This window comes from Anguilla rostrata, chromosome 3, assembly GCF_018555375.3.
Source record: "Anguilla rostrata isolate EN2019 chromosome 3, ASM1855537v3, whole genome shotgun sequence".
Taxonomy (NCBI): Eukaryota; Metazoa; Chordata; class Actinopteri; order Anguilliformes; family Anguillidae; genus Anguilla; species Anguilla rostrata.
In genome coordinates, this window is record NC_057935.1 from 22,351,141 (window position 1) to 22,363,852 (window position 12,712).

General features: G+C 40.6%; 1 protein-coding gene across 1 annotated transcript; it reads left to right on the forward strand.

Moving 5' to 3' along the window:
- The first annotated feature begins 3,950 nt into the window (after window positions 1–3,950).
- Window positions 3,951–7,315, forward strand: LOC135250490 (C-X-C chemokine receptor type 1-like). The gene is made up of 2 exons (XM_064326810.1): window positions 3,951–4,343; window positions 4,757–7,315. Exons 1-2 carry the CDS (start codon window positions 4,337–4,339, stop codon window positions 5,845–5,847), a joined length of 1,098 nt encoding a protein of 365 aa, XP_064182880.1. The 5' UTR covers window positions 3,951–4,336; the 3' UTR covers window positions 5,848–7,315.
- The last annotated feature ends 5,397 nt before the right edge of the window (window positions 7,316–12,712 follow it).

The window sequence follows — 12,712 nt, forward strand, 5'->3', positions numbered from 1 at the left end:
AGTTGCAGTCCTAAACACACTTTCCCACATGCTCTCTCTGAGACAAGTAGTATGCAAACATTGCATTGGTAACCATCTAGTAAGCTATTAGGTTCTATTTGAAACACCGGCTGACTACAGCAACTCGTGCACTCTGCACTAATAAACTAATGTGTACTCCTTAACTTCATCAACACCGCCATGTTACACAGCTGCAACAGTGCTGCAGTATTTTTCTGCATTTTTATCTTTACTGAATGTTCAGCCTCTTGTGCTAGAATGAATAAAACTAACACACTTTCATTTCTTATTATTGCTTCCTTTTCATTTCACTTCTTCTGATATTACTTGTCTTGTCATAATCCAGCTGGTATCTTCTGAGTATAGCTAGCATCCTGTCCAAAACTGACTTAAATTCACACTGTTTGCAAACCAGATTTTAGTTTTTTATACCTGAAGGTTATTTGGAATATGAACATACTCTAATACATTGTGTTGCCTGTGGTAATATGAAGATCTGTGTGTTCAATGGTCTATTCACAGATTTTTGCAGATTATAAATATTAAACATTTATGAAGAATATGAACAGTACTAGTAATCCAAAACTTTTGGTAATATTATTGACTTAATGGGTCTTCAGTTTTTGAATTTGTTTGAAAACAAAATATTTTGACTTTTAAAAAATTACAAAAATTAAAAACCAGCCTCTCTGGTTGAAACCTGGATGTGTGGCAATCCGGCTGGAATGTCCTTTTCATATTATGAGACTGTGAAAGTAACTATTACTGTTAAGGACCACCCAACTACAAAGCAATTATACATACAAGGCATTCCTGGTCTGATCACCAAACTAAGGAAACGACAGGTATCAATTCTACAGAAGCTGAGCCTCCAGGCTCATAAAGTGGTAGCTTTCTGAACGGAGATAGCACAAAGTATTTTACTGCTGTTTAAAGAGCGTTTAGCAAGAATGCTTACAAACCTGTAAGGTTTATATCTTCAACAGAATGTGAGATGGACTGGAATAACTGCCCATACTTAATGCAGCATAGAAACCTGTAGTATCGCCCGGGCAACACCACTTTAGAGCTCAGTGACCTCTGACCTTTGAGAGTACAGGTGGCTTTGAGCCACTTATGGGAACTATGTTCAAGAGTGAAGACACACCTTGTTCTTAAGGGCTGTAGGCCTCAGGCTTTTTGTCACAAGTAAAGTTTATTGCCATGTAAAAAATAGATAGATATAGACATTGATTTTTAATTGTACTTGTCAAACCCAAAAAGCACACACAGGGAACTCCCTACTAATGGTGTATCTCCTACATCCCAAACCCTGCCCCCCACCCCCCAGCACTCTGCCCGCTTTCCTCCAAAATGCAGAAATACTAAAGGTGAACTGTGCTCACTTTACTTTCACAACTTTCATAATGAAACACAAACATGGTGCGTGTAATGTTAAGAACTTAATATTCATTAGCCAAGCCATTACTGGCATATTTTAGGCTATTTTAGACTATATACCCTTACTTCAACAAACTAACATGGTTACTTACTTGTTTTTTCAAATATACAGTATGAGCATGTGGACAGAGCTCTACAGATTACGCCATGAGACACCTCAGTTACCCACTTTCTAAAATGAATAATAGTTTCTGAGCAAACTTATTCAGAGAATGTATTGTAAATCCCTGTGCTACTTTCCTTGGGAGAACAACGGTTGTTGCGTGCAAAAGGGCTAGTTTGAATTTCGAGCGGTGGTTGGCAGGATGCGACCGTTGTTGTAGTTTCAATGTAGCAAATTGTTAGCAACTTCCTTTTTTTAAAGCACTAAACAAGTTTTTAATTCATGGTTGAGATATTAAAGGGTGCAACTTATGTTGTAGAACAAAATGCTTAAGCTTAAGTTACTGTAACCACAGACCTTATTTTTTGCAGAAATCAAAATGGGGGAAAAAAAAACACTGTAAATCTGCTGAGGAGTCAAACTCATGGGCAAAAAATGCTAACTCACTGCTGGGATTTCAAACTACAAATTGTGGCACTCTATAGCATATCCTTATGACTTTTTTTGATAATCAATAACTTTTTTGTTACATTATAATGATAAAATATATCATAATAACAAGAAAATTATGGGAGCATTCGTAAAAAAGACGGGCTATTCCAAATAGGGGGAACTGGGGAGGGGGACATTCTTAAAAAAAAGAAAGATATTGGTTTGCACTAAATATAAGGGGTGAATCTTCTTCCTCTCAAGACAAGTCGCTATAATGCTGAGAATGCAAATAAGAAATATAATGATATACAGGATTATCCACAGTGTGCACCAGATATATTGAGGACAACATGATGGATTCATACAAAGTATAAGAGAATAAAAGTGTTAAACCAAACACAGCCCAATTGCTTCATCCTTTTGCAGCTGAACATCAGTTGTAATAGTAAGAATGGATTAGTATTGCCTATTGGGTCATTCAAAAAAAAAAAAAAAAAAAAGCTAGAATACAAGTTACAAAATTGTGTACCAACAAGAGTGCAAAAAGTGCAATTGCGTACAAACTATTTAGGTGTTTACAGGATAATGAAGGTGTGGTTAAATTTTAAGTCATTGCTTTTAAACTGAAGCAACTGAAAAGGCATTCAATTGAGAAATGTGTAGAATGTGACTTTACTTCCTTTCGTCTGTTTATGACAGGAAAGCCCCCAGCGTGCTCTTTCTGATTTTGCTGTGGCTGGATTTCTGACTGTCGAATGTTGAGTCACTGTGCGCATGGTGGATTTCCCTGAAATATGCCTCTAGAGGGTAAAAATAAACAGTCTACTTGTCAATGATTAAAATGTGGCCACTGCTCAATAACATGCAGCTAATGGTGAGGTTATGCTAATGGTGCTATCCTTTTCTTTCCTTGGCACAGTTATTGACCTTTCATTTATGAATCTTTCACTATAGAAATGGACAAGATATCATGTATTGAAGGCTCTAGCGCCAGTTACACCCTGGATTGTATGATATGTCTAGCATACTGCATTGACACAAATTTACCTGAAAGATTCACATGGAAATATGATAAACAACACTGACACACGCATACTACATCTTCAAATATAGACGTAGACACAACTTCACGTGGAATTCTCCACACAGATGATACATCTACTGCAGATAATCACATACAAAATGTACATACCACCTTTATGCAAATGGTAACCAAGTGTGCTGATGTTTTCTGAATGGCAAATTATGTGTTTCTATTTCAGTATAACATTTATTGGGAATACCATATAGGATATGACACAACCTAACTTTAAAGTCTCTGAAGCCCAAACAGAAATTTAGACATTGCTGTAAAATTACCAGACAAAAACAATCAAAATGTATATTTCTCACCAGGTATCATGATGATATCAAAGACAAATATAATTTGTACTTGTTCTACACTTCACGGGAATAGACATTGCATTCAACAGAACATGCAAAGCAGGGGCCCTCAGCACAAGAGTAAAACCTTAGAAAAAAAAAGAAAATACCTGCATTGTACACTACACAATTTAGCCCTACAAGTATAAGCATATTCCCCAAAAACTACAACAAACTGTTTTGATTTAAACTGTATTAAAATTTAATGATCTGTATTCTTACATCAATTTAGCATGATGAGCTTGCTAGGTTTGTGTGACTATTCTTTAGATTTACTTTAAAAAAATAAATAAAAAAATGCTTATAACACATTTATAGACTTGAATTGAGTTGGCATTGAGTTATGTGATAAATATTGAGATTTAAAAAGCTTCTGAAATTTTGTTATTTCCATTGTTTAGTCAAATTGCTCTGTTGTTGTTGTTATGATGTTGTTATCTCGTGAGCTTGCAGTAGTGACTTGTCTTGTGACAGGGGTATTTTCTGTGCTCAAATGACCAATGTCTTCTGCTTTTTCCCCCTCATAAAACCAGATATTTCCTGAGTCTTTCCTCTTTTAGTTCAGGGCTCCACGTATTTGATAGGTATCTTTCGTTTACTGGGGCCATCAGTCTAAAGAGTCTACAGAACGAATCTCTGGTCATCATTCTGGACATAGCGAATCACTCATGGAAAAACGAGAAAGAAGGAAGCTACTCATCTGATAACAACTGTGGGCCACATTCATCCTTAAAGCAGCCACCATTGAAGAGAGGCCAGCTGAGACTTGTATCCATCCCAGAATCCTTTGGCAGTCGGAAATATGTAAGGATTATAGACAGGGAAGGCTGGAAATGGCAGAATTTCTCTAAAGTACCTGGATGTGTGCAGTCTTTCTTGTGACAGCAGACATTTCAGGTAAAATCCTTCCCATACCACAGCAAGAAACGGGGGCTTGCAATGAATGGTAAGAATCTATGCCATAACTTAATCACTATACTTACTGAACCATGTTCATAAGAAGAGATTAATGCAAAATATACAGAAATTCCCACCAAATGGATTCAACATATGTACAACATTATAGGTATATTGACAACATGAATGACCGGAGAGAAAAAAAGGTTTTATTTTTTCATTGATAGCCAAAACTTACTCAGTGCATACGTGTGTGTGTGTGTGGGTATATTTTTAGTACATACTGTACATGCACATGTGTGGGTATATTTCTTATAGTGCATAAATGTGTATATGTGGGTTATTTATATAGTGCATACATGTGCAGGTGTAGGTGTATTTCTAATTTATACATGGGTACAGTATGTGTGGCTAAGTTGTGATACATGGAAATTATATTTTTTCCCACGTGTTTGTTTCTAGGCCTGACAGAACTAAATCTCTCTCTCCTTGAGGGGGACTACTCTGAGTTGTATGATTTATTAAATGTCTCAGACTACGTTAAGAACCAGACCTTCGTGCTGGATCGCGGGACTGTGACCTGCGAAGGGGCGGGCTGGTCCCGGATGGTGGACACCGGCGTGTGCGCGTTCTACGTGCTTGTCTTCCTGCTCGCCATCCCCGGTAACTGCATCGTGGGGCTGGTCATCAGCTCCGGAAAGCGGCCCCTCTTGCCCTTCGAGCTCTTCCTGATCCACCTGGCGGCGGCCGACGGCCTGCTGGCCCTGACCCTGCCCTTCTGGGCCGCGGCGGCCGTGATGGGCTGGGTGTTCGGCGACTCCATGTGCAAGCTGGTCAGCCTGGTCCAGGAGGCCACCTTCTACAGCAGCATCCTGTTCCTGGCCTGCATCAGCGCGGACCGCTACCAGGTCATCGTGCACGCGGTGGAGGCCAGGAACGAACGCCGGCAGGGCCGCTGCTGGGCCGCGTGCGCCGCCGTCTGGGCCCTGGGGGGCGCCCTCTCGCTCCCCACCCTCTTCAACAACTCCTTCCAGCCCCACGGCTCGGAGCGGGCGGTGTGCACAGAGTACTACGACCCCGGCAGCGCTGAGTGGTGGCGCCTGGCCACGCGCGTGCTGAGGCACTTCCTGGGCTTCCTGCTGCCGCTGGCCTTCATGCTGGCCTGCTACGGCCTGACGGTGGCCCACCTGCTCCACACGAAGGGCTCCCAGAAGCAGAGGGCCACGCGGATGATCGCGGCGGTGCTGGCCGCCTTCCTGGTCTGCTGGGCCCCGTACCACCTGTCGCTGATGGCCGACACGCTGCTGCGGGCGGGGCTCGTGCCCTACCAGTGCGCGGCTCGGACCTCCGTGTACGTGGCCCTGTTCTCCTCGCAGTGCGTCGGGCTCCTGCACTGCTGCGTCAACCCCTTCCTCTACGCCTTCGTCGGGCAGAAGTTCCGGAGGAACCTGCGGCGTCTGCTCGAGAGATGGCGGGTCCTGGAGCGTGCCAGGCCGCCCCAGAGTGGCCAGCCTGCCTCTCAGTCATCAGAAAACACCTCTACCTTCTTGTGAGCGACCGGGAGATCGCCCGCCAGTGCCATTTCCAATTGGCTGCCAAATGAGGTGCAGCAATTACATTAGTCTCACAACATCTGTGCAGCCCCAATCAAAATGGGCTTCTAGTTTTACGTACATATGAATAATAATTCGTTTTTTAGAAGAACTGAATTATAGCTGGCTGAGAAGGCTGCAATATTACAGCACAAACACCACTGCAGAAGAGAATGTGTAATGTATTCGAACTGTGATGAATAGCAACACATTTTTATTGTTGGTTAAATTGTTGGTTAAAAAGCTGTGATATTTTCTGTGATTGAAATACACACATAATTTTCATATACTGTATATCAAGATAAAGAATCAAATAATGAGATGGAATTACTACTGTTCAGAAAGAAATTCTGATTTCAGTGAAAAAGGTTTCATTTGCGTTCCTATTACGAGAATGGTGAGTCATATGGTATTTTACTGCCATCATGTGGCTGGTACCTGGCAGTGTATTTTTTTACTATGTAAATAGAGAAAGGTGTGATGTCATGCTAGCGGTCTGGAGAAATATTTGGGTTATTTATTTGCATGTATTTCAGTCCTCCATCAGTAAGGATGCCACAATAAATGAGAACAACTGAGAACACATTTTTTTTCTGTGAAGTGTTCGGAAATTTAGATTTAAAACGAGAAATGTGCTTTGTGCCATTTAAAAAAAAAAAAAAAAACTATTACGGCGGAAATAGTAAAACGTTGTTTCCAGTAGGGGCACACTAATAAAAACATGGGTCCCTTGAATCTCACGCACTTTACAAAAGGATAAGGGTCCAATGATCTGTATTTTGTGGTAAAAATGAATTAATTGTCAGTTGGTCTCATGATTCATAAAAAGATGCACTTCTCTTATCAGTAACATGATCCATTGAGTATAGCCTTCCATGTTAAATGGGGAAATATTGCTTCAGTTTTGATCCAAAGATGTATGAGAATTTTCTTTAATGTACTGTCTGTAAGTTTAAAGTGAAAGTCCTCATAAAGTCTGAAATAGGATCAAAGTTTTTGCATAAGTTCTGATGCATTGTTTTTGACCTGTATAGCAACTAAGAAACACAAAACATAAAACAAGGGTAAAATGGACCAAAAGTACATAAGTCCATAACTTTGGACAGCCTTGGCCTGGAAGTGCCAAAGAACAAGTTACAGGAAGGAATACAATGTAAGAGAATCAATTTGTGATTTTGCCATTTGTTTTGTGTTCTTGAATACAGGTGTTCTTCGTTTTGTAATATATTTGTTTTTAGCTTTGTTTATGATATTTTGGACTTCAGGGCCACTGTTAAAATAAAAATAAAATTAATACTTCTTCCAAACCAAACAAAACCTGTTCACATTGAACAGTTATCATGCATGTAATTTAATTGGTGAGTCAAGCATTGCTGGCCAAAAAGCATATTGCCTCATAAGCAGGAATTAAAATAAATACACAAAAATACTGAATTCTGTTTCTTTTCTTTTTTTTGGACTATGACAAAAATATGAGCATTATGAAAAACAAACGATCAGTGCAACCTCATGAGCTTCAAAGTCTTGATTAAAATATGTACTCCAATGGTTCATCAAATAGACTACACACCAACAGTTCTTCACAAAATATCATCTTTCCCGTTTTTATGGTAAATGGACTGCATTTATATAGCGCTTTTATCCAAAGCGCTTTACAATTGATGCCTCTCATTCGCCAGAGCAGTTAGAGGTTAGGGGTTAGGGGTTAGGTGTCTTGCTCAAGGACACTTCGACATGCCCAGGGCGGGGTTTGAACCGGCAACCCTCCGACTGCCAGACAATCGGTCTTACCTCCTGAGCTATATCGCCCCCTTTTTAGAGCTGACGTCATCTTTAAAGAGGATGACAGACAGATCTACAGACAGTCCAGCACTGAGCTGCTGTCTCAGTAAAGTCACTTCCACCATAGCAAGCTGACACTAACAGACAAGCTGCACGATATAAAGACACTGAGGGAACCCAGGAACTCGAAGTTGAATTCTCAGGACAAGAGGATGGGTGACTTTGATCCTTTTTTTTTTTTTGGACAGTCTTGTGAAATCTAAAATAAATGATACCACTTTTTGCTGAACTCTGGGATGTGCTGCAGTCTGCTTCTGCAAGATCTCGTTTGGACCACAGTAACAGTGAAATCATTAATCATTAATCAGGAAATTACCAAAAATATTCAGAACATTAGTCATCAATGATTAATTTAAAACAGGGGTGTCAAACTGAATCCCAAGGGGGCTGCAGTGCCTGCGGGTTTTTGTGCTTTCCTTTCAATCAGCTATCCTTAAGGCCCTGACAACAAGGTATGTGAATTCCTTAGCCAATCAACGGCTTAAATAGAGCCGTCTAACTATAGGCACAGCTCCACCCGCAGCTCCTCCTCCTATAAGACATCTATCACAATGTAGCACACCTGTTACACTGAAACACACCTGCCACAATGTAGCACACCTGTTACACTGAAACACACCTGCCACAATGTAGCACACCTGTTACACTGAAACACACCTGCCACAATGTAGCACATCTGTTACACTGAAACACACCTGCCACAATGTAGAGCACCTGTTACACTGAAACACACCTGCCACACTGTAATGCACCTACTACACTGTAACACACCTGCCACAATGTAGCACGCCTTTTACACTGAAAAACACCTGTCACAATGTAGCACACCTGTTAAACTGTAACACACCTGCCACGCTGAACCAGCACTGGCTGCTCCACAGAACTTTGACCATATTCCATACCGCAAAATAAACAGTTTTAAGGAGAAACCTGTGGTTGTTTTTACCGTGATATTGAATCTCAGATCACAAGAGCTGCCTACTCGACTCCTACAGCTATGTGGGAGAGCGCAATCTTAGGGAAGTGGTATGCTGAACTGTATAGGGGTGTTGGTACTTCTGCTAACCTCAGCATCCATAAGGCTGTTTGGATCATTTCTTAACCCATTAACGGCCAGATCTTTCCCATATATTTCTTTTTAAAGCATCTATAGTCATCCAAAAAATATTCACATAGAAAAAAAAGCGGTAGAGACTTACGGCAACTTTAATTGCCCGCGGGCTTAAATGGGTTAATCATAAGACAAAAAGGAGGCGGGGCTTCTCCTGTGGGCGACAATCAGGCAGTGGTGCCCGAGGGCCTGCAGGAGAAGCCCTCCTCCTTTTTGTCTGATGATTAAGAAATGATCTGAAATCTGGTGCACAGTGCATTTACAGAATTACCACCACTATTATGGGGAACATTATTGCTTTTTATGTTTTCCTGTATTCATCATTGTATACATTTGTACATTTGTATTGCATTTCAGTGGTGCTCTCTTGGCACTTGCTGCAATTTCCCACCCAACCTACAGCATACTGTTCTCTTGAGCGATCCCATTTAGTTCTCTTTCATCCCCACTGACCTTTCAGTGACACCTTGGCCAGCTTCACTTCACATCACCCACCCTGCTTGTAGGAAGTCTCACAGTAATATATGAGATATAGGAAGTCTCACAGTGATATGTGAGATATTTTGCTGCATATCTTAGTCTGTCATGTGCTTCAAACTCAATGACAAAAAAAGCAGCTTCATGCTGTGCAGTTACTGAAATATTTATCTCCATAACAACCAGTTGTTTATATAAACTTTAAGCTTCCTCTTCACAGAGCTACAACATGAGACACTGACATGCAAAGGCTACCGTACATTCTGGGAAGTGCCTGGAAAACACACGGAAAATGAACCGCAATCTCATTTGTGGTGGCAGATCTCAGTGGCTTTGATTGGTTAGCTGGAGTGGTGTGTATTTTGAAGCACCCACCCCTCTGCTCTTCTCCGTGATCCATATCGATCATCCCTCTTAGCACAACTAATATCAGTGGGTTACAATAGACTACTTGTTCTGCATTCTGTTAGAAAAGACAAATTGAAGTCTAACTTTTTAAGCGCTCATGTAGTCATGACTAGATTCTACATCAATCCCAAACAGGCTTGGAGTCATCCATCCAAGCCAAAACATAAACTGTATTTTAAGATATTTACAATGAATTAATGGATTCTGAGCTGTACATACATTAGCAAACACTGATGAACCTTTATGAGCATGAACAAAATGGTCTCACTTCTTAAAATGTAATACATGGGGCTAAATTAATCCAGTGGTAGCAGGGATGTGAGCAACAGGCTAATAATATTGCATCTCCATTTCTCACACTGGTGCTGTGAATACTCTCCTGCACATGCATAAATTACCATAAATTAACCACAGTATTTAGCATCAATAAAACAGTTATTTCAAATTATCACAATAGTCATGCTTCAGAAGTTGTTTTGTATGATGTAGTATGGCATTTTGCATTATTAGGTGCCTCAGGAAGGAAAGATTAATGAACAGCATAAAAAGTAATTAATTGAACAGAATACTTAGCTATACAATAAACAGAGCACTTCAACACAATGTACTTGTTGTTGTAAAGGGGAAGCCTGCACATATCAGGTAAGATTTCTTTTTTTTCAGAGCCAGACTGACATGGGAGGTTATGTTCATGATGACACACACGCACACACATGCCCACACGCAGGCACACATACACACACATGCACACACAAACACGCATGCCCACGGACACACACACATACAAACACACACACACACTGCCTGCAAAAGGGTATGTCATGCAGTGCGGTACAAATGATATTCATGTTTTACTTCATGCAGTGAAAGATGTTTCAAAAAGATTTTTGCTTTTAAGCCAATTTTTATAGCAGGTCAATTGTGCTCTGCTGTGTCCCCTGTGAGTGTGTCCCATATCAGCGTGTCTCCAAAGCACATGCCTCAAACATCTGCTGCAGTCCAAACCACTTCTGCTTTTGGCAAGTCCCATGTCTTCTCATGTGCATAAAACAGGAAGTGCCTCTTGCAGCTTCTTGCTCAATGGGCTAGGCTTACACAAGGAGCCCTGCGCAAAAAGAAAGCAAACCTGAATGCATGGCATTTCACACACTGAGATCTATAGTGTCGATCAGTTTGTGCTGTGGGACTGCTTCTGACTGACTGTGACTCACTCGTTCTCTTTGGGGGAAGTTCTCAAGAGATAGAAGGCAGTCTGCGTCCGTCTCCTGATGGCTCTGCAGGGTATTGGTTATGCAACCAAGGTTGCAAGCTTGCACACACACACACACACACACACACACAAACACCAACACAAACTCCCTGAGCTGTATAACAAATAGTAAAAAGCATGGTAAAACTGTAAAATACAGCTTTTTGTGGGCTGTTATCAGTGAAAACATGAGATTTTACCTGCATATTTTGCCAACCTGCAGCTAGAATATTTGAATACCCAGTATTAATTCCATGAGAGGCTATTATCACATAATACAAGTGCTGACTTAATGTAATATTCAAATATTAATCACAAGAAACACGTGGGAATAGCATAACGGCAAATTGGATAATTTGTAGGTTAACACACATATAATTCATATAAAACACATCGATGAAAATAACCTTGGCCAGAATAAATGAAACGATCTGAGTTTTGCACTTCTATAGCTGTGGTTAGAAGGCTCTTTCTGGAGACTGAATATTATCCTGTCACCTGCTGTAACTGGCCTGTTGCCTCAGCAGTAATAACATGACCAGAGATTTTAATAGAATCACAGACTGTTTCTGCAGCAGGGCTGTCTGAGGCCTAACTCTCAGTACCTCTGGAGCCATGTGCTGAGCCAGAGATCTGGGCCTGTGTCTAATCCCTCATCACCTCCCTTATACCAGACCTGGCTGAGAACCTTAGGGGGGTTACCGCAGAATGACAAACATTTTCATAAATATTTTAATCTAAAAATAAGTCTGGAAAGCGATGCATTTTACAGTGTCTTTAAATAATGGACATACAGCTTTGCAAATACACATGTACTTCAGGAAACAAAGATGAGAATACATTCAGACACCGTTATTTTATATGGAACAAGCCCAGCTTCAACCGTTACAGATTTTATACTCAATTAGGAGTCACTCAGTTTCAACATTTACACATTTCATGCTCATTCAACAGTCAATCTGAACCCAAGAAGGTGAACTAACTGCAGATGGGATAAGGCATTTGGTGCAGGCATTAACAAAGAGAACTGCAGTAATCAGGATCAGGAATTACAGCATGTTACTCAAACCGTCACATATCCTTGCAGTATCAAACAATCAGAGCTTAGATTTATCTCTCATAAGGTCATGGGACTGGAGGAATAGTCAGTAAAATCAAAAAGAGCAAAAAAAAAAAAAGCGATTAGGAATAAGAATACAAATGGAGAATATTCTGCTTGCTCCTAGGCAACAGCTGTTGCAAAAGATGCCCAGTTTTGTATGTGGTCATGGTTTGTTGCAAATGGACACTGATGAGTAAGAATGGATAGGTCTGTGATTGGCTGTCCTTACCGTAACAGTGCTCATACTGGAGAACAGCAGCCAGTAACAGAATACATTAAGGCCTCAAAGTTACTTACATATCCAAAGTAAGTTAGTTAAGTACCACACACATTCTTTTCAGTGACACAAATTGCTTGACATTTGAAATCCTTTATTCGGATATTGATTGACAGAAATATTTTTTGGTAAATGTGAATGAATCGTTTTGGTGCCATGGCATGACACTGGTTAGGGGAAACCCCTGTTTTGAACTGTGCAAGCAGACTAATCTGTAGCAGAGTCACCTGTACAAAGAAGAAGCAGGACAGAGGGAAAGAAAAACATGATCAGTGTAACTACCCACGTAAAAAGTCTCATATCTGGGTAAAAGCGGCTTTAACTAATTAACTCATTTTCCAGCCCAGAAGATAAAATAGA